Source organism: Microcaecilia unicolor, chromosome 10, assembly GCF_901765095.1.
Source record: "Microcaecilia unicolor chromosome 10, aMicUni1.1, whole genome shotgun sequence".
Classification (NCBI taxonomy): Eukaryota; Metazoa; Chordata; class Amphibia; order Gymnophiona; family Siphonopidae; genus Microcaecilia; species Microcaecilia unicolor.
Genome location: NC_044040.1, coordinates 203541227 through 203564452, shown reverse-complemented (window position 1 = coordinate 203564452; position 23226 = coordinate 203541227). Strand labels below are relative to the sequence as shown.

At 45.4% G+C, this 23226-nt stretch overlaps 1 protein-coding gene across 1 annotated transcript in view; it reads right to left on the bottom strand.

Moving 5' to 3' along the window:
* USP13 (ubiquitin specific peptidase 13) overlaps positions 1–23226 on the bottom strand; it is a 110308-nt gene that overhangs the window by 53795 nt on the left and 33287 nt on the right. Inside the window, 7 exon segments of the mRNA XM_030216213.1 lie at positions 1152–1227; positions 1230–1250; positions 1253–1337; positions 3464–3558; positions 7907–8091; positions 12198–12337; positions 13718–13839. Coding sequence (XP_030072073.1) covers positions 1152–1227; positions 1230–1250; positions 1253–1337; positions 3464–3558; positions 7907–8091; positions 12198–12337; positions 13718–13839 — 724 coding nt within the window.

Here is a 23226-nt window from a genome sequence, read left to right as displayed (position 1 = left end):
TATTAACGTTTTTATCCCAACAACTTTACCACTCTGCAAGTCAATCCATTTTGCTTTTAGTAAAACTACATTTTTGAAAATGATTGTCACTCATGCGAGTGCACTTGGGAGTCATTAATCCAGCACAGATAAAAAAGAGGTTCAACCACTGTACTAGCAGGAAGTGGAGTCTTCTGTCTGATAAAGAGTTATTTTAAATCCGATCAGGCTCCAATATTACTGATGTCTTCTGACTTGGTCTGCAGGTATTGATCAATAGCAAAGAGTACTTTATTATCATAATTAGCATTAGAAGTAGTGCAATCTAATTCATCACTTGCGTGTTCATGCTGCCCAATTACAAAAGAAAGCTTTCACAAAGTTGGAATCATTGTCTGTTGTTCTAGCAATTTTTCGTGTGATGGCAAACTCTTAATATCTTTGAGAACCGATGCAAGATGATCAAATGTGTGGGAACCTTTCAGTCTTAAGGCCAGACAAGCAGACTTCATCTCTAAAGACTCTTGTCAATCCAGTGAACAGTCATCCCAATGTAAAATTTTCCACGGGAGCACCAGCAGTTTGTTTTGGTAGAGGTATATCTGTTCACCAAGAACTGCAACCAGCTTCAGCTTCACCTTCGTTTCAAAGTGACCCAACTCAACACTGTTCTCTTTGGCTGGAGACCAGCAACCAGTTGAACAAACGTAAGCAACTCCACTGTTCTTATAGGCTTTATTCACTTAACAGCAAAGTTTAAGATGAGATGATCCATTGTTTGCATAATGAGGTTTGCAATAGTGCAGCGGAATCAAAGTCCCCTGCACTAACCACTAGGCTACTCCTCCGTTTCTGGATGGTTAAATTACTTTGACTATCAAGCCCTGAAAGTTTATCACCTACCTTTAGATCAGCGGTGATGCAAACCAGCCTGGCTTTCAGTTTATGGCCAAGGAACATTTCAATTTTGTTGTGTTGATGTGGCGTAGAGCCAGGCTAATTTGCAACAGCACAGACACCACGAAATGCAGACCAGTTTTGCAAATGAGGACCTTATGTCTCCACCCCAATTTTGAAGGCGGGTTACAGGCAAGCGATGTGCATACACATTTTCTGTAAGGGCTCAAAGCACACACGCATGTTTCAGGATACACAGGAGATGCAGAACTTACATGCGCTGAAATTCAGGGATGCTGAAGATGAGTTGCATGACTGTAATCAGGTAAGAGCTGTTTCCTGGGTCCTTACGCCGGTGTATCCAGAACCGTACATGGCTTCAGCTTCATTCCCGCCTCCTGAATCACTTCCCACTCGCTGACTCGGGGTTTCACATCATTGTCTGTCACCCCATTTTCTGTCTGAAGTAAAAACACCACATAAGTAACACAATTCTCTACAAAACTACCTTTTACTAAGCCGCGTTGCCACCAACGTGCATCCTACAAGCGTCAATTTTGAACTACGCTCAGCTACCGTGTGGCCCCAGTGGCGATAATTTCATTTTTTTTTAATGCGCATCCACTAAGCGTCCCGAGGACTGGGTTTATTTATTTGTTACATTTGTATCCCACATTTTCCCACCTATTTGCAGGCTCAATGTGGCTTACACAGTGCCGGAGATGCGATTGCAGACTCCGGTGTAATCAAATACAGAGTAATGTGGGGCATAGGAGCCAACTTTTCAAAATGATTGGGGGTGCTGAATTTTTTTTTATAGGTGGTGCATTCCCCCCTCCCCCTCATCCCTCTCCCCCCTTGCCTTTGACCCCTCCCTCCCTGTCCCCTCAGAGTTCCAGGCCCTCCCAGTTCCAGGGCCCCCTCTCTCCCTCCGAGTTCCAGGGTCCCCCCTCCCAGTTCCAGGGTCCCCCCCCCTGTCTCCTTCCCTCCCTCCCAGTTCCAGGGTCCCCCCTCCCCCCCTTTGAGTTCCAGGCCCCCTCCCTCCATATTTTAAAAAAAAGTCATCTATTTTACCTCGTCGGGGTTAGGGCGGCAGCAGCGGTAAAAAGCATGCAGGCTCGGCTCGGTGCTTAGTTCAGTTTTCCCTTCTGTCTCTCTCAGCTCTGGTCCCCGCCCTTGTGGAAACAGGAAATGAGGGCGGGGTCAGAGCAGAGAGAGACAGAAGGGAAAACTGAACTAAGCACCGAGCCGAGCCGGCATGATTTTTACCGCTGCTGCCGCCCTAACCCCGACGAGGTAAAATAGTTGACTTTTAAAATTTGGAGGGAGGGGGCCTGGAACTCGAAGGGAGGAGGGAGGAAGGGAACGAACTTCCGGTGGGTGCAATATTGGGGGTGCTCGAGCACCCACGGAGTCGGCGCCTATGATGTGGAGGTAGGATAAAGCTCATGTGGTTGAGAACCTCTGCTCTACAGAAACAGTACTATAGGCTCCCGCTGTACATTCTCAACATGAGGAAGGCTTCTCATGGGTAAGAGGATAGGGATCCGTAACACTTAAGGTGGCCACGGATGGGCAACACATCTACCATTCCGACATCTAGTCCCATCGGGTTTTCAGGATATCCACAATGAATATTCATGAGTTAGATTTGCATGCAATTGAGGCATGCATATTCATTGTGGATATCCTGAAAACCTGATGGGACTAGGTGTGCCCAGAGAATTGGTTTGGGAATGGCTGCTTCAGGGCAATTCTATAACTGGATGCATGCCGTCACATGTGTAAGTGGTGCCTTAATTAGTACTTATACGTGAAAGTGTCTCCCCACACTGAATACCTAAATTTATAGTCAAAATTTCACTGAACTCTTAAAATTTAGGAGTATAGAAAGTGGGTGGCAAAAGGAGCAGGTTTAATGTACAGAAAAATAAATTTAGGAGTTTAGCACTGATTTTCCGCACTAGGACTCCTAAATTAAGCTGATATACCTGGGCAAACGAACGGCAGGGCCTTAACTTTTAAGCCCCTAAATTAAGATGAATTTCTAGCTGTAAACTGAGGTTCCTAAGTTTAGCTGAAACTAGGGCACAGATTTAGGCCCCTCATCAAATTAGCGCTATCGCGTGCCCCGGCCGGTAATTCCATTTTTGGTGCATGCCCAAAACACATGGTAGAAAATATTTTCTATTTTCTACCATGTGGCGCTTACCTGGCAGTAAATCGACAATTTATGCACGTAGAATGCTTACCGCCCGGTTAGCAAATGAGACCTCGCCACTAAGTGAACGGGTGGCGGTAAGGTCTCAGGCCAAAAATGGACGCGCGCTAATTCTGCCACACGTCCATTTTCCAGCACAAAAAAAAAATGCCTTTTTTCCAGGTGTGCTGAGGAAATGGACCAACATGCGTCCAAAACACGCACCTACACCAGCGCAGGCCACTTTTAAGCGCGCCTTAAAGGGTCCCTTAGGATCCTAAATTTTGGAGCTCGGCCTCTCTTTATTTATCATGCCCAAAGCGTATCCTTATACTTATCCAGTGGTACCATCTTTATAAAAAGGAGTCTGCTACGAACGATTCTTACCACATGCATCTGGAGCATATCGATACCAAAGTGCGTTAAGTGTTTTGCAATGTGGGGGTCTAAAACAGCCTCCTCTTCTTCAAATGAATAAACATCTGCAGAAAGCAGAAGACAACAGCAGCAAGAATTCAGCAGTAGCATTAAATGAAGACGTTGAAATTTTAGAAATCGAGGGGACGAAAGGCCTACTAAAGTTCTGAACGTTTATTTAAGGTAGTCAGGCTGCATAAAAATTTACAAATAAAATTATAACTACCAGAGAAATCCCTGATGAGCCCCCAACCTAGAAGTGATCCCATACTTCTTTTTAGATCAAACGTACCTCACATAAGCAAGTTCTAAAACGCATGTTACCACACCCTTCATAAGTAGGGTTACCATATTTTGTCCCCCAAAAAGGGCACATGCCCCGCCCCCACCACACACCCCACCCTGCCCCCTTTCACACCCTCGCTCCGCCCCCGGTCACACACCCCGTCACCCCCCTCCTCTTACCTTACTACTGCCCTGGTGGTCTAGTGACCTCTTCGGGGCAGGAAAGAGCCCCCTCTTTCCTGCTCGGAGCGCTGCCCTGCATGCATCCTTCCTGTTGCTGATCTTGGCGCCGATTCAAAATGGCCGCCGAGAGTTGAAGTCTCGCAGATCACTTCAATTCTCGGCGGCCATTTCAAATTGGCTCCGAGGATCAGCAACAGAAGGGATGCAGGCAGCAGCGCTCCGGGCAGGAAAGAGGGAGCTCTTTCCTGCCCCGAAGGCGGAAGAGCTCACTAGACCACCAGGGCAGTAGTAAGGGGAAGGGAGGCTAGCAATCTGCCCGTTTGTCTGGATTTCTAGACAAACGGGCAGACTGGCGGGCGGGCTGTCCTAAACAGGCAGACTGGCGGGCGGGCCGTCCAATAGGACAGCCCGCCCACCAGCCTGTCCGTTTGTCCAGAAATCCAGACAAATGGGCAGATTGGCAAAACCTGCCCGGTTGCCCGTACATGTCCTCAAAAAGAGGACATGTCCGGGTAAATCCGGACATATGGTAAACCTATTCATAAGGTGCCATGAGGGGTTTACAAAAGATATACTTACTGTTTTTTGGGGCCAATAGTCAAGAAAATATCTGGATACTGCCAGAGCTATCTGGATATTTCACTTACTCACAGCTATCCAAGGTATTCAGCTGAATATACCACTGAATATCCTTACACATCACCCTGGTGCTCACAGTATTACCACTAGGGGTCACCCTTCCATACAAGGAGTAATTGCTCTAATATAGAAGGAAGATCCCTAGTGGTAGTTCTGGAAGACTATCGCCAGGGGTCATAGGTGCCATTTTGAAAACTGGAACCAAACGGGGGTGGAGTAGTGCATGCAAATAAATCTCATACATATTCATTGGGGAATCCTGAAAACCCGTCTGGGTTGTGGCCCTCGAGGACCAAGGTTGCCCAACCCTGAGATAGCTTGAATTGTATTTGACTTAGTTGGTCCCATCATTGGTTTTTTTTTTCCTTCCTTGTATTTATTGATTTATCTGTGTTTTAGCTTTTCTTTCCCCCTTTTATTGGTGGACTTAATATTCTGAGGATTATTTTCTCCCTTTTGTGTTTTGTTTCATCGTTTCTTTTTTTTCTCTTTAAATTCTCAGATCTATTTCCTAGCAAGATGCTGTTGAGTTGGAAAAAATAAAAAAGGGTAAAGAGTTTTCTAAATCAAAAATGTTTTACTTTCCAGCTAAGATCGGCAGATGGTTCCAAACCGTCAAGGACAGGGCCGCCGAGAGGGGGGGGACAGCGGGGACAAAATTCCCCAGGCCCGGACCTCCAGGGGGGCCCAGCGCCGCGCCGACTCCGTGGGTGGTACAGACAGATGCTCCCTCCCAGGGCCCGCCCGCCGTCCCTCCCTCCGAATTTCAAAGGCTATCTCCTACCTCATCCTCGTTGGGGTTGGTTACCGCGACAGCTGCCTGCACGCAGTGAAAAGCGTGCAGGCTCGCGCTTCAGCCTTCCCTTGTTGTCCCACCCTGAGCTGAGAGACAGACAACAAGGGAAGGCTGAAGCGTGAGCCTGCACGCTTTTCACTGCGTGCAGGCAGCTGTCGCCGTAACCAACCCCGACGAGGTAGGAGATAGCCTTTGAAATTCGGAGGGAGGGAGGCCTTGGAATTCGGACAGAGGGGAGGGGGGAGAGGCAGTGACCTCGGGGGGGCCCAGGGGCGGCCTTGTCCCGAGCCCGGCCCAGTCTCTCGGCGGCCCTGGTCAAGGACAGGCTGAATAAGTCCTGCTAACTCTGCTTTCCTTGATAAAACCAGGCCCACAACTGGAGCCCACAACTGGAGTCCACACCGAGTCCGACAGGAACTTATCTTCCAGTGTCACAATCACTGACCTGGTTGGGAACTGCATGATTAATCCAAGTGTCTGGTATTAACAAAAACGTATTAATGTGCAGAACAACCTCTGCTCTGTTTGTAATGCAGGCTTCAAAACAGTTTCCCAAATGATAGCAACAACCAAGTTTGACTGCACAATATCCTCAATTCTGAAAAGGTAAAAGGAAATCTTTAGGAATTTTGGAAAATGGTTTCCACCTACTATTCTTCCCTCCAGCCTAAAAATAAAATCCTCCAAATTGAGGTTCAAAGAATCCCCAGGCAGCACTCACACAGCTTGTCCTCGGTGACCTTCAAGCTACCTCTTCAGCTACCCCTCATGCAAGAGAAGTGAATGTGCAAATCTCCTGAGGGAATAATTAGGAAAGGAATGAAAAACAAAAAATGAGAACGTTATAAGCCTTTGTAAAGCTCCATGGTGTGACAGCACCTCGAATACTGTGCGCAATTCTGGTCACCGCGTCTCAAAAAAGATATAGCGGAATTAGAAAAGGTACAGAAAAGGGTGACGAAAATGATAAAGGGGATGGGGCGATTTCCCCTTGAGGAAAGGCTAAGGTGGCTAGGGCTCTTCAGCTTGGAGAAAAGGCGGCTGAGGGGAGATGTGATAGAGGTCTATAAAATAATGAGTGGAGTGGAACGTGTAGATGTGAATCGCTTGTTTACTTTTTCCAAAAATACTAGGACTAGGGGGCACATAATGAAGCTACTAAGTAGTAAATTTAAAACAAATTGGAGAAAATATTTCTTCATTCAAAGTGTAATTAAACTCTGGAATTCATTGCCAGAGAATGTAGTAAAAGCAGTTAGCTTAGTAGGGTTTTAAAAATGGTGCAACTGAAGAGGCATACCCAAAGAGGATTGCCTTGCCCTTTGGGAGCCCTTTTAAGCACTAAGGATTGTTCATCAAATTAAGTTGCTTTGGAGCTTTTTCCTTTTTTACTAAATGGTTAAAAGAAAAGGTAATGTAAAATCTTCTAAGCTAATGAAGGCCACCGCATTAAAACGGAAGGAGTGGCCAAGATGGCAACACTGTGTAGACGCTGAGCACAAGTCTTAAGAGCTGTGTTCCGTTCTACCATATACAAAAGGAAAGGGATGGTAAAAACCGCTCCCCTCCGAAGTGCGAATGCTGCCCTCGGTCCACCAGCCTATCGACTGCTTCATCGTCAGAACTCATGCATGTTCACTGGAGAAATCCTGAAAACCTGACTGGATTGCATCCCTCGAGGACTGAGGTTGGACAACCCTGGTAGAAATCATTTAAAAAAAAAAAAATTTTTTTAAGTAATTGATGTGCAGCCCTAATCACAAAACAAATGGAAGCTGAGCAAGGGAGTCTTGTGCTGCACGCATTTGATTTTTATTTTTTATTTTTGTTACATTTGTACCCCGCGCTTTCCCACTCATGGCAGGCTCAATGCGGCTTACATGGGGCAAGGGAGGGTGAAGTGACTTGCCCAGAGTCACAAGGAGCTGCCTGTGCCTGAAGTGGGAATCAAACTCAGTTCCCCAGGACCAAAGTCCACCACCCTAACCACTAGGCCACTCCTCCACTGTTGCTACTATTTGAGATTCTACATATTCCACTAGCAACATTCCATGTAGAAGTCGGCCCTTGCAGATCACCACAATGTGGCCGCACAGGACGTCAGACTCACAGAAACAGCCTTCTACATGGAATGTTGCTAGTGGAATAGCAACATTCCATGTAGAATCTCCAATAGTAGCAACATTCCATGTAGAATCTCCAATAGTATCTATTTTATTTTTGTTACATTTGTACCCTGCGCTTTCCCACTCATGGCAGGCTCAATGCGGCTTACATGGGGCAATGGAGGGTTAAGTGACTTGCCCAGACTCACAAGGAGCTGCCTGTGCCTGAAGTGGGAATCGAACTCAGTTCCTCAGTTCCCCAGGACCAAAGTCCACCACCCTAACCACTAGGCCACTCCTCCACTACAATTAAGGTATGCACCCCCGCATAAGAAAACCCAACTTTATGCAATCTTCCTTCATTCTGCAGAGTCCACATGCTGTGTTGCTCTCGTATCTACTAACCTGCACCATCTGGGGTAATTGTTCCCAGTTTCACTGCCAAGGGGTATCCCATCTCCTTGTAAAGTTCCAAAGCATGGCCGTTCCCCCCTTGCCCGTCAAAGAACCACCTCCCACACAACACGGAGCCATCCGTTAGGTTCAGCCACAGATTCTCCCGCAGGTCACACTTAGAACACTTCCAGCCACTGCGGGGAAACCAAGAAAAGGTAAAGACAGGTTACCCAGAGAAAAACTGTATTTTACCAATCTGCCTTCACATACCAACAAGTTTTGAGCCCATCACTATGCTGGGGGTGTTTGTCTTTCCGGCAGACATAATATGGTGCTGTTCAGGACTTCCTCCCCCTTGGAAAAATCCTTCCTAAATCAAACGCCTGGTATTTAAATCATCACAAGTTGCAGCAGAAATTCTGGCTACAGAGATATGGTGTTTAAAAATGGAAACGTGGATAAGAAAGAGGGCGGGATACACAGCTCTGAATTGCTAATCAAGAGTCCAGTTTGTTTCTCTAGTTTTTGCTCAAAGTTTTATCACATAAGTTGAAAAGTGCGTGTATATTAGAGTACCATGGAATCAAACAATCGTGGATCCCCTCAGACACCACAAGATCGTCGTATTTCTGGCACCAGAAGCCTGTGACTTCGCTGAGTGCTACTGAGGCAATGCAGAAGAATCAGCTTGTTTACCAGCTTCTGCTCACTCGTACACTTAAAAAGACATGGGTGCAGATTGTTGGGGTATTTCAGTACTGGCAATGGAGGGGGGGGGGGGCAAAAAAACCCATCAGCAACTGTGCAAGCATGAAGAGTCCAAAACAGTGGCATAGCCACAGAGGTGGGCCGTCCACTTAGGGCTCAGGCCCACCCAAAAGCAGCACATATTTAGTGCTAGCTAGTGGGGATCCCAAGCTTCGCCAGCTAAAGACCCCCCCCCCCCCGATGGTGCTGAAAACACTGCTTTCCACTTCAGCAGTCTAAGCTTCCTAAGCTGCTGATACTGGCCTCATTGCATTGGGGGGGGGGGGGGGGGGGGGAGGAGAACACTTGGTGCCCACCCACTTCTTGACTAGGCCCACCCAAAATCTGCTGTCTGGCTACGCCCCTGGTCCAAAACAGGACTAAAAGAATTATCTGGAGCAGGGGTTCTCAGCCAAGTCCTCAGGACACACCTAGCCAGTCAGGTTTTCAGGATATCCACAATAAATATGCATGAGAGAAATCTGCATGCACATCTTTCTCATTATGGATATCTTTGAAAACCTGATTGGCTAGGTTGTGTCTCGAGGACTGAGTTGAGAACCCCTGGTCTGGAAAGTCAGCAGGCTCTGCTGCTACAGCAGAACTCAGCTCTCTGGGCAAAGCCAAAACTGGGACAGAGAGCGACTCTGGGAACGCCCGAGCCTCTAGGGCAGGGGTGGGCAACCACAGTCCTTGAGGGCCAAAACCCAATTGACTTTTCATGAATTCAACAATAAATATGCATGAGATGGCTCTGCATATACTGCGTCCATCGCATGCATATTTATTGCGGAAGTTTGGAAAACCAGACTGGGTTGTGGCCCTCGAGGGCCATGGCTGCCCGCCTCTGTCCTAGGGGGTGGGAGCAGATGGAGATGCTTCCTGCTTTGGGGGAAAGCTCCGAGTCCCGGGACCTACTTGAACTGTTCGGGTAGGTCCAGGGATTCGGGGCTTTCGCATGCGGCTTTCACTGGGGAATGCAACGAGTATTTTTTTTTTGGGGGGGTGCACTTGCAACCCCATAGCAATGCCTATATCCCCCCCCCCCCTTTTGCCCCTCTTCTTCTACCCTTTATCGATCCTCTTTCCTTGCTGAAAGGAGAAAACAGAGCAACATACATCCTTCCTTCCGGCTGACATCTGTCATTTACTAAGGCAAAGCTTCGAACAGCAGCAGAGAGTTGACAGCAGAAAGGAGGTAGGTTGCTGTTCTCCTGCCAGCCGGGGTGGGGGAATGTAAGTGGGTTGGAAAGAGCGGGGGATTAGGGGAGCTTACTACAAGAGGTCAAGGTGGGTGAGTTACTCAGGAGGATAATTATCAAAGTGGACAAAATTTATATAGTTACATTCTGAGTCCACCCAAAAAAATTTATTTTGAGAATCTATGATCTACTCTGGTCCTGCACATAGTACACAAGTACTAGAAAACTCCTCAGTCCCACAAATAAGACCAAATTCACCCCTACCCTAGCTGAGATAATATTTAATCATCTCTCTGACCTCACGTGCAACTTTCTTCAAATCAGTCACCTTACTTTCTAATTCTTCCTACTTTCTTACTCATCTATATGTTACAACTTTGCCTTACCGCTCTCTACTAATTATAATGTTATTTATTATTTATTGCATTTGTATCCCACATTTTCCCACCTTTTTGCGGGCTCAAAGTGGCTTACAATACATTATGAATGATGGAAATTACATTTTGTTACAATTCGGTTATGGATTACATTGTGAAGAGTTATACGAGACAAAATCAAAGTATCGTTAAGGAATATATCAATGGAAAAGAACATTGAAACATTGGAAGGAAAACAACGAGAAACTAGAGGGTCTGAGGACAATATATAGCATATAATAACGAATAACCTATGGTATACATTTTCTGTGATTAAAGGTATGAGTGTGGTGAGAATTCAGGATTGAGAATTCATAAGTGGATGTGTTGATGTATAATAGAGCAGTGAGTGTGGATTTTATATGTTTTGGTTCTTTCCGTAGATTTTATGTGTTTTCAGTAATTTGCAGAAGTTGGTTTGTTCGTAAATCGTTTTCAGGTTGCGCGGAAGTGTGTTCCAGTACTGCGTGCTCATGTAGGAAAAGGTTGACGCGTGTAGCGCCTTGTATTTCAGGCCCTTGCAGTTAGGGAAGTGGAGGTTGAGGAAGGTTCGTGATGATCTTTTGGCGTTTCTGGGTGGTAAGTCAATTAACTCAGTCATGTAGGCTGGGGCTTCGCCGTGGATAATTTTGTGGACTAATGTGCATACTTTAAAAGTAATGCGTTCCTTAAGTGGGAGCCAGTGTAACTTCTCTCGTAAGGGTTTTGCACTTTCATATTTTGGTTCATATTTATGTTCTAGTACATACTGTGTTGTCATTGCAAGTAGTATACCATGCCATACTTTGTATTGTTGTTTGAATATTTTTACTGCTCTAATTGCCTATTGCTCGTGTTTGATCTATTCTTACTGTACACCGCCTTGAGTGAATTCCTTCAAGAAGGCGGTAAATAAATCCTAACAAATAATAAAAAAAAATAAAATAACATAACATATGCCTCAGTTCCTCCATGGTATAATAATATTGTTATAGTATATGCCTCAGTCCTACATACAGTATAACAGTGTTACAGCAAACGCCTTGATCCTACATACAACACATAAATTCACAGTCTAATGAGCGTGCAGACCAATTTCTCACCGCATGGTTTTCAATTACTATTGTCTGCTTTTAATCATCGTTTGAAACCAGATCCAAACAAATTATAATAGAGGAAAGGGAAATGGGCCTTGATATACCACCTTTCTGAGGTTTTTGCAACTACATTCAAAGCAGTTTACATATATTCAGGTACTTATTTTGTACCAGGGGTAACGGAGGGTTAAGTGACTTGCCCAGAGTCACAAGGAGCTGCAGTGGGAATTGGAGGAGTGGCCTAGTGGTTAGGGAGGTGGACTTTGGTCCTGGGGAACTGAATTCGATTCCCACTTCAGGCACAGGCAGCTCCTTGTGACTCTGGGCAAGTCACTTAACCTTCCATTGCCCCATGTAAGCCGCATTGAGCCTGCCATGAGTGGGAAAGCGCAGGGTACAAATGTAACAAAAAAAAAAAAAAAACTTAGTTCCCCAGAGTCAAAGTCCACTGCACTACAGTGGCGTTCCTAGGGGGGTTGACACCCAGGGCGGATCGCCGATGCGCCCCACCCCCCGGGTGCTGCGCAACACCCCCCCGGCAAAAGGACACTCCCCGTGAAAGAACCCCCCGGGTGCATGCCGCTGGGGGAGTGCCGCGCGCGCCTGTCCTCTGTTCGTTCCATGCTTCTTCTCTGTTCCGGGGCAGAGAAGAAGCATGGAACGAACGGAGAACAGGTGCGGGTGGCACCCCCCCCCCCCAGCGGCGTGCACCCGGGGTGGACCGCACCCACCGCCCCCCCCCCCCCCAGGAACGCCACTGCTGCACTAACCACTAGGCTACTCCTCCACAGGAGGATTGCAAGATATCTTTGCTGCTATTTCCCAGGGGCGCAGACCTTCTATCGCCTTCACAACTCACCTTGGTGGAATCTTCACGCCATTGTCCATCTGTACCAGGCTGTTGGCATACTTGGAAACGTGCAGGTCTTCCCAGGATTCTGGGTCTTGCTTTTGATAGGGTGATTTTGCATGAAGTACCGCATCGCAAGCTATTGTTACCTGCAAATCAAGTATGTACAGAGAAAGAGAGAGACGGGGGGGGGGGGGGGGGGTAGAGAGAGAGAGAAAGAGACACACCAGATGAAACTTCAGATTCTCCCAACATCACAGAACAACTGCCAACAAGCTCTGGAGTGAGATTACAGGGGAAATAACAAGCTTCGAGGCAGGTGCTGAGAAACTACTAAACCATGAAAAAAATGGAGCCTTTGTTCTCTTGCTTGGTTTTTTTTTTCTCTGACCGGCAAGAGAACCCATTTTCCCAGGTTTTGGGGTTCAACATAACAGCTCATGTTAGTTCACAGTCGCACTGAATCCGATGCTTTCAGCCTCTTCCCGGTGTCCATACGCTAGCACAAACCACACGTCAGCCACTGTCCGGAAAAGGACATGCATGTCAGTGGCGTAGCCACAGGTGGGCCAGGGTGGGCCAGGGCCCATCCACTTAGGGCTCAGGCCCGCCCAACAATAGCACATGTTTAGCGGTAGCTGGTGGAGATCCCAAGCTCCGCCAGCTGAAGACTTCCCCCTGATGGTAACGAAAACGCTACTCTCCACGATACTGGCACCTGCGCATGTTCAGTTGTCAGCGCATGCCTGCTGCAGACTGCCAAGGTGGAAAGAAGCATTTTCCCTGCCAGCTGAGATATCGTTTGGTGGTGAGGGAGAGAACATTTGGTGCCCACCCACTTCTTGCCTAGGCCCACCCAAAATCTGTTGTCTGGCTACGCCCCTGCATGTTAATGCGTGTGTTGGTAAGTCAGCTACATGCCACATTTGCCAAGCAATAGCATGCTCTTCTTTCCACCAAGAACGGGAAGGAGGGAATTGGGGGGGGGGGGGAAGGAGGGGGAATAAGAAAAGAATGAAACGGAAGATTCTGTTTCTTCTCTCATCTGTCTTCCCACTAGCTGGGCAACACTGGAGGGGGCTAACTACTACCAGAATCACTAGACTGTGGATTTCAGTTGCCCCCCCTCCAATTCACTGCTCAGTGGGTCAGAGCAACAGAGGCATTGAGGTTAAAACCATAGGCATCAAAATGGGGCGAACCACAAGGGCAATGGCCCAACCAACTTTCTACCCCTCATGACATCAACATCTATAGAGGTTAAAAGTCGAGGTTGGTTCTTTTGGCCACCACAACCAAAACAGGCATTCGGCTGCTGCTCCCCCCCCCCCCCCCCCCCCCCCCATTAAAACGCATAGATCGGATCTTCTGATAAGAGACTATCTAGAAAGGAAGCTCAGAAGCAGGTGGTCATGCAGGAAATCTGGACACTGGGACAAGCTCCAGCAGTGCAGGCAGAAACGTATCACAACATATTTTCCCATCAGATGAACTTTCCCGTCAAATTTGCGAAGTGCACACTCACTGACCAGAGCTGGTAATTCTTCTATATTTGGTAAGGCAATTTCAAAGTGATCTGGAAAGATAACAAGTTTAGCTTCATCTTCATACTCATAATCGTCGCTGTTTGGATCAGCGTTGCTTTCTAGATCTGTAAAAATAAAAAGTTGGCAAGTTCAGTCAATTAGGGGCAAGTTCACATCCAAAATAAAAAAAATAAAAAAAATCTGCTTGAAAGAATTGTTCTGGAGCTCTGCCAACTCCAAACCCAATCTGCTTAAAATTTCAATGAACCAGCTGGGAGCAAACTCAATCAAGTCTCCACTGCAGAGACTAGCCAGTCTCGTTCATGCAAAAAGAACAAATTTCAAGTCCCTTCCAGGTGCTTAAAAAGGGCTAATTGAACACTTGGCTGTCAATACTCTTCCCTTTCACATCAACATAAGCAAATTAACGTTACAAAAAAAAAAACATGAAAAGGAGACAACTCAGAACAAATTTTACACTGCTTTTCAATATCCCAGCAACCTACAGAAATAATTCTTGTTGCGTTTCCTGAATGTTACGCTCGGAACAGGACTTCACTGTACAACCAGTAGGTACACATCATCAATGAACGTTTTATGCAAAGTGAAATTGCTATAGTTCAATGCTACTCCTTGTAACATATTAGCCCCTCATTATCCTACCGTAGATAAGAGTTCACTCTTCATTAACTGCACATTTCTAGGACTGCAGTTTAGGAAACAGAGCATGCTAACTTGGGTATTCATGCCGTATCTGAAATATTGCATTGGCTAAAGCTTTAACAGATAGCCAAACTGCTTCATTGAATCCAACACATTCCATCTCAAAGATTTAATCATTATTGTACATGCTTTTGTCAAGTCTGTAGTAGACTACTACAATGGACCTACCCTGTAAGCATTTGAAAAGGCTGAAGAGTTTCTGAAATGCTGCAGTGTCTCAAATACTGGATGTCAGAACCCCATCATGCCAGCGCTCATGGAGTTTCATTGGCTCCCAAATGAGTTGAGATGTCACCTTAAAATTCTCATTTTGGCCTTCAAAGGCAAATATGGCCTAGAAACAGCAATTCTGTATACCTTCTCCCAGGCTGCACTGAGCAGGGGCTGGGCGCTGCCATTTTGATGAGGGTGGGTCCAGAGGCAGGAGGGAGTAGGCATTCCTCCTGCCTCCGTTTAAAGGGGTCTGGGGAGGGAGTCGGTGGGCCCACTGAACACCAGACTATATTTTTCTTGGGCAGGTCAGGAGGGGTCCAATCATCGCTGGACATAGGCACAAGAGCTATGCCTGCCGCACAGCTCTTCTGGGCATGCGCCAGAAACGTTCGGACCCCTTTACCAACCAATGCTCAATACTAACAACATACATATAATGTGCATGCTGTTAATTTTGAGCATTGGTCAGTAATTCCGACTTAATGTTCAGCTTGGGTTTTCCGGAGCTGTTCCCTACAGCGACAGAGTTCTGTGCATCCCCCCCTGAATTTACAGGTATAACGCCGGTGGCAGTCAGGAAAACGCTGATCACCACCGGCTGAATATTGGGCCCAATTACATTTTTTCTCAGATGGTAGAAGGGTTAAACCCCAAGAGGTTCCTAATGGTTGAGTTCATCTGACCTGTCCAAAATGGGAGGTGGTGTTTGTCCTTGGTTCCTCATGTTACTTTTCCTCTAAATTCATCTTCCTGTGGATTGGTTTCTTGGCCTCCCTTAAGGCTGCTGTGAGCCAACTACGAATGCATTATCATGAGTGTTTTTACATATATGATTATTATTTCCTATTATGTGATTTGGGACCGAGAAAGCACTCTTGTTTTCTTGTATCAAGATCATTTATTTTTTTCATCTTATCTTGACGCATATTTTAATAAACTGGGATGGATGAGCTCCAATTCAGTCTTGGAGTAGCCAGCTCGAGTGGCCAGAGCAGAATATTATACCATCTATTTTATGCTACATAGAATGCTGGACAAGAAATGTATTTATTTACTTATTTATTTATAACATTTATACCCCATTTTCCCACCCATTGGCAGGCTCAAGGTGGCTAACATCAGTCCGTAAGGAATTTGCCAATCCGGTAAATAAACAAAGTAAGTATGGTAAGGTGAATAGGTAGGATAGTAATTACAAGGGGAAAGGGAAAAGGGGGAAGGGTAATAGAGCCTATAAAGGTCCATAAAGTAACTGTAATCCAGGAGTTATGGATTTGGGATGGGACCATTAGGATAAGCCTTTCCAAATAAGCTGGTCTTAAGAGATTTTCTGAAGTTCAGGTGGTCATAAATAATTTTCACAGATTTAGGCAATGCATTCCATAGTTGAGTGCTAATGAAGGAAAAGGTGGAGGCGTAGGTGGATTTGTATTTGAGACCATAACCATTGAGAAATAACAGCGCACCTCATCAAGACAGTGAAGTCTATATTTCAACAGGAAAACGAGCCTAGAAAAGACAATCCTAAATAGCCCAGTGGCAAACCACATGCTACATAAGCACCATGGGGACTGGGTAGGGACAGATCCACAAGGCCTGCAAAAAAATCCCCACAATGACAAGGCTATCATGGGTGAAATGAATTTACCAGGCAGAGCCCAAAGACCTGACAAGTGATATCTCCATAAGGAACGGCCTGGAGCTTAGCAACAACTCTTGTCACTGGATGAGCACCAGTGCTCAAGACCCCATTGACTGGCAAAAGCATCACCAACAAACACTGTACAACAGTACAGTAAATTTCAGATTTCTCTAGAATCAAGATGCTCTGATGACTAGGTGACTTCACAAAGACCATGAGAAGGTATGTCCAACCATGACTTGTGACATTCAGCTTGGTCAGTGAACGTCTCAGTTGACCTCTGGTAAAATTATTTTCATCAGGAGTACTCAAGCTGTGGTATACGACATACATGTGACTGGCCAAAAGGTGGTGAAATACGAATATAAATATCCAGAATCAGTTTCCATCGTTTTAAACTTGGACAAGTATTCAAATGAGTAGGAAGAATGAGTGAGAATCCACTGGCATACGTAGGAAAGCAAGCAACAGAATTTCCAAAAGAAGAGAAAAAAAAAAAAAACTCTTCAAAGAATTAGATCAGCAAATGAGGAACAAGTGAGAAATGCATACGTACAGCAGGAAATACAAAGCGATAGCCCAAGGATCCATTCATTGATCAAAATCAGACATATGAATGGCTAAGGAGAGGTTAACAAAAACCTAAGGATGCGCGATTGATAACTGCAGCCTAGGAGAGTGGATTACAGATGAGATGGTTCACAGCAAGCACAGAAAAAAAAAACTAGTGCAACAGAACAAACTACCGCGAAACTTAAGAACGACCTATGAATTAACCAACTTCCGCAAACTACTAAAGACTCATCTCTTTGAAAAAATCTATCAAACGGATCAAAGCACATGAAGTCCACACGCACTGTTGGCAACACATCAATACATTCTCATAGTACACCTATCCTCATAATTCTAACACACCCAGCCTTTTTTTTTTCCTCTTTTTGTCCTCACTATTGTTCTTTCCCCCTTATCGATACCTGGACATTGTTTTAACTCTAACCCTCATAATGTAACCATAATCATGTAATAATTTATTGTACTTCCATCGTTACAGTGTATTGTAAGCCACACTGAGCCCGCAAATAGGTGGGAAAATGTGGGATACAAAAGCAATAAAATAAATAAATAGATATCTGTAGATTCTGTAGGAACGCTAGATATGGATACTCATCTCGTAATTGGCTGCGAAGTTCCGATGGTGAAAATTTCTATGCAGAAAGACACAAGGAGGCGACATGTCTCATTCATTGGAAACTTTGTAAGTATTACAACATTGCTGTACTAGAAAAGAACTGAGATCAAGACCCGAAGAGAACTATGGAACAGGTCATGATCACCTGGAACATCTCCATTTTGACTGGATACAAGGAAACTGGATATAGTGGTAACCAGGGGCGTATCTGGACTTCCCCGTTAGGGGGGGTCCAGAGCCGAGGTGAGGGGCACATTTTAGCCCCACCCCCCCATTTCCCCCACCACCCGCCCGCTACTGCCGACACCCCCGCCGCTGCCAGAACCACCTCCAACAACTGTGGCCCGCCCGCCGATGACCCCCTGCCCGCCGTTGCCGTGATGTCGCCTACCTTTGTTGGCGGGGGACCCCAACCCCCGCCAGCCGAAGTCATTTGGTTTCTGTCTGCAGATTGCAAGGCTTCGTTCTGTTTCTGTGAGTCTGACATCCTGCACGTTGTGTACGTGCAGGACGTCAGACAGACTCAGAAACCAAACGAAGCGAGAAGATTTGGCTGGCGGGGGTTGGGGTCCCTGGCCCCCGTGGCCCCATAGCAGCTACGCCCCTGGTGGTAACAGAAAAAGAAACTAAACACCAGAATGGTATTAATCATAGAGGTGTCAGTTTTAAGTGATTACCGTACTTTGTGAATCGTGTGGAGAAAGATGCTCAAGTACCAAGAAATCCAGTATTGGCTGAGCCACGTCACAGGACAATACTAAATGATAAATCAGATCTTAATATGTCCAAACTACAAGTCTGTCTCTTACAAAAATGATCAAGAGGCATTAAGATGCAATTTACTGTATAAAATACTTATGAAGAAATGTTGATAAGTGGCAACTAATTTGAGGAGTAAGTTACTGTGGAATTATTGGAGCCGATGATGAAGAGATAAGTGAGCTTGTCGGGCAGCGAAACAAGTCACTGCCGAGGTTTCAATTCACAGTTTAAATGTGAATGTTACCTCCCCACACGCGTTTTATGTTGGGTTTCTTCATCTTTTTCCAAGTACCAGAAAGATATCTCACTTTGGATGCCGCAGGCTCGATTAGAAGGAATTTTCAAGCGCACCCGGAGAGGTTGCCTATACATGTTTCCAGAAGGAAATTCTCTTTTAGCATAACTGAAGTACTACGGTTAGCGTTGGCAGTAAATCAGAGACTGAGATCATACTCATTATACCTTGGGTTTGGAGTGAGGTTTCATTACTGTCAAGGTATGAATAAAACTAACCCCATTTGGAGCCAATGCCTCCAATATACACAATTATGTTTCCACTGCTTTGTAGCCACAATAACCACATCTAATTATGACATCTGTAATTGGACACAATAAAAAAACATTTTACTTGCGCGCAAAGCAGGATAATGGTATTTATAAGGTGTTGTGGATGGTAAGTTGTCTGCAAATAAGCTAAGATGAGTGTTGAAACGGACTTAGCTGCTCTTCTATGAGCAAAAACACTTCTCATCGACTTTCCTTTCCTCGGGGAACTGCCTCTAAATTCCATTGGCAAATTCATTAGACATTCAGTTACTCAGAGAAACAAGCTCGTATTAGTGATTATTGATCAAGCAGGCCTTAAGAAAAACAGCAGTCCTATTGACCACCGGGTCCATTAATTCTGCTCCAGTCCACCGGTCTTCATTTGACATGGTTTAATGACAGAACACATTCTGTACAATCTGTAATAATGTCCCCCCCCCTGTAACCTGCTGCACATAGCGAAATAACTATGCAGGAGCTTTTGGCTCAGAAAAAAACGTCAGAATAACTCTACCACACAGTGAAACTAACGGCTTAAACTCTTTTCAACTGAAACCTAGATTTTTTTAAACTCCCATTTTTATTACTGCTGTAGATTAAACCACATTAACTAATGTGCGATTAATCATTTTAATTGTGTTTAATCCTCTCCCCCACCCCAGCAAACCGATCTCTCTCTCCCTTCCCTCCTCCCCTTCCAGCTGTTTTCTAAATTTGCCCGAGTCATGGGCAATGTCTGCAATGCAAGCAGGGTTTTTTTTTCTGCCAGCCCTTACAGCACAGGTTTTCAACCCAGTCCCTCAGGGCACACCCAGCCAGTCGGGGTTTTCCAGATATCCCCATTGAATTCGATGGAGATATCCTGAAAACCCCGAATGGCTGGGTCTGTCCCGAGGACTGGGTTGAGTGTTGCCAGATGGGAAAAATTTTCCCCGCCCAAAACCAGCACAAAGTCAAACCCCGCCTCCGACATCATCAACCCTGCCTCCGACGTCTTGAACCCCGCCTCTCACATTGCCTCAGACATCATTAACCCCGCCCCGTCATTAACCCCGCCTTCACGGGGCTTCTATTGGACCAAATTGGACCAATAGAAGCCCCGGAAAAGCGCCCAAACCTGCACCACGGCCACGAAAAAGCCGCCCAATTTCCCGCAGCGGCTCGCGGAAAGGAGTCCAATTGTGCGGGAAACCCGCAGCCCTGGCAACACTTAAAAACCTCTGCCTTAGAACCTTCCTGCAGCCATGTCCTGCCTCCTCTGATGCAACTTCCTGTTTCTGCAAGGGGGGGAGGGGACATGGCTACAGTAAGACTCTTGGGGCCAATGGAGGAAGCCTGCTTGCATTGCAGATGCTGACTATGAACCAGGCAAGTTTAGAAAATGGTTGGAGGGGGAGAAAAGAACAGCGAGAAAGAGAGAGATGCCAGACTGCCAGCCGAGGGGGGGGGGGTGTCAGTTACTCAATATAAGTTTTTAATCGAGATTAATCACGATTAAAAAAAAAACTTTTAATCATCCAACAGCTCCATATTATGACACAGGGATCCAACTTCAAATTTCAGCCATTAAAACAGCGGCAATCTTTTCTTTAACGTTTGTGCCAAAGTACTCCTTAAGCCAGTGTCTTAGAAGCGCATCTGAATCTGTCTTGCAGTCTGCATTCCATATAAACACAGCATTGAAAAAGCCGCAAAATTCTATGGTTACTACATCACTCAGCTACCTTGTCTTTGTGAACATCAAAGAATTACCTATACATGATTATACCCTCAAATTAAGCAGCCACAAAAAGACAAAATCAGAAACATGAAGCGGGAGTCCACGTGTGTTAGAGACAATTGTATTCGGGGGCAATGAGAATAAATCGTTGTTTTCCAGACTTTAGAAGAAGGTGTTGGCAGTTGAAACCAGAGAGCTGCACAGAAAATGGGAACTGCGGGAATCCCGTCGCATTCCTGCGGGGATGGAAGAAGTTGCCATGGGATTCCCACAGGAGTGTAGTCTGATGACTCCACAATGAGGCTTAGAATATACAGAGAGAGGCAATTGGAGCGCCAGAATGAGGCTTAGAACACTCATTGGTTGAACAGTAAATAAAAAAAAACACAGAAGACTGTTAGGATTAGGAGGAAACACAGGGCTGTGAGCAAGCAAATTATTAGCATTGACTCCTACAGGTACAGGTGGGGATAAAGGAGATTAATTGTGGGGATGAAATGGATCTTAGCGGGTATGGGTGAGATTGCATTGGGGATGGACGGGAATGGGTGGAATTTCTGTGCCCATGCAACTCTTTAGTTGAAACTAACTTTACTATGATCTGGTGTTAATCTAAGAAGGTGTGTTGCTTTACTCCAAGCAACTTACCTATCCCTACTGCTCCTTACTAGACTGAAAAAGTACAATGCTAGGCCTTATTACTTAGGTAAAAACTTTATTTACCTGTAATTTTGGGTTGTCTCCAAGTGTCATATTTTTCACTGCCCCAGCCTTTGAAAATGATTTAGTTCAAGGTGTACACATGGTATCTGGCTTACAATAAAGCCCAAATTAGAAAGAAAAAGAATTAAGCATTTTATATTGTATTCTGTCTCCTTAAAAATGTTTGCCTGAATGCTGGTCTTTCAGATCAAGGTGTGGCTAGTGTCCACTTCTACTGTCTATCCAAAGAAGCCATACTCATGATTTTCTACGTTGTCTGGTTATTCATTTGGAGCCGCGACAGCTCACCACACATACAAGTCATACAGATTTCTTTAAAAAAGGTCTTTTTAAAGACCACATTTCTTCATCTCATCGTACCATCGTTCACTGACCAATTGATGTCTTTACATATTTTATATAAAGACTCCTGAAGCAGGCTAACAGCTGAAACACAGTACTGTGTTAAGTCTTCGTCAATAAACTATCATTGTTTGAAATCTCCTCGTTTGCTTCTGGTTTGCCTGGTCTATTTCCCACTCCTTTCTGTGCTGGTTATTCCTGTACCACCTGAAGAGTAGTGTTTGTATGGTAGGGTGCAGTACGGCGGGATTGGGGACAGGGCTGGGGACGGGGCAGCATTTTATTCTGTGTGCCCTCTTTTTTTGTCTCCACAAATATGGTAACCCTACCAAGGCAGCAAGGTTTTACTAGAGGTAGATCATGTCAAACCAGGGCTTTTTTTGAGAGGGTACTTGGGGGTACTGAGTACCGGCACCTTTTCCATTGTGTGCTGAAATTTGCCCATGGTCCCCAAGTTTTAATGAAAGAGCTCAGGCTCTACCCACCAATTCTGCCTTGTCATAGATTCTGTGACTGGTTGCAGGGGTCTTGGTTATTGTGGGGTGAGTCCCTCAGTGATCACCTCATCCCTGAAGGGTGGTCTGACATTTGAGTACCGGCACCTTTTTTGCTAGAAGAAACACACTGTGTCAAACAAATCTGATTCATTTCTTTGACTGGATGACAGCTGGATCAAAGAATAGTAGATGTGGTGTACTAAGATTTTAGCAAAGCCTTTGACACAGTTCCACATAGGTGACTTGAATAAACTGAGTGCCCTTGGTATAAGCCCTAAAAAAGGCCGAGTGGGTTAAAAAACCGGTTAAGTGGAAAGCAACAATACCAGTGGTGAGCTGCAAGGATCTGCTCTTGGTCCTGTCCTTTTCGATAATGTAAAGAGGGGGTTTGAAAAAAACAGAAGAAATCTCTGGCTAAAGTAAACCGTTAGGGAGAGAAAGGGAATATTAAAAAAAAAGTGTCATGGTCTGTGGTGTTCTCAGCAGCACTGAGAAGTATCAATTTACAGACTGATAAATCAGTGAAGAACTAGGGTAAAGGTGACGGCAAGTATGTAGATGGTTGGATTCACTACAAGGAAAGGAATTCTAGTAATCATCATTTGCACCCTTTAGAAATAATAGCTGCTAAAGTTTGTGGACAAGGTTACGTGAAATAAAGTACAACGATTAAACAGAGGTGAGACGAACATGTTTGGAAGACAGTGAAAACTCCTCACCACAACTAACGTAGGAGGGGGTTTTCAGGATCCCCTCCCCCTAGGTTGCTGACAGATTACTTTGAGTTAAGTAGAGATTCTGCCCAAGGTTTCTCTCTCTTGGCCAATTGGCTAAGCCTACTGAACTGCAGACCACATGCTCCGAGCTGGAATCATTAAGAGCTCAGACTCATTAAAAAAAAAAAAAAAGTCTACAAAGGGCTGTGGACATAGCAAAGAAGCGATCCTGAGGAATGGAGATTCTTCCAAAAGAGGGCAGCTGGAGATAGAAGTCCAGACCTTAAAGGAAGGTCACTGTGGGCATAATTGGTACTCAGGGCCTAGTAATAGGATGACCCAGGTGGCCCCTGGGAGCACAATCGGCGCTTAGAAAAGGGATCTTGGGGTGGTGGGGTCTGAGGATCTCAAGATGATGAAACAATGCAACAAGGTGATG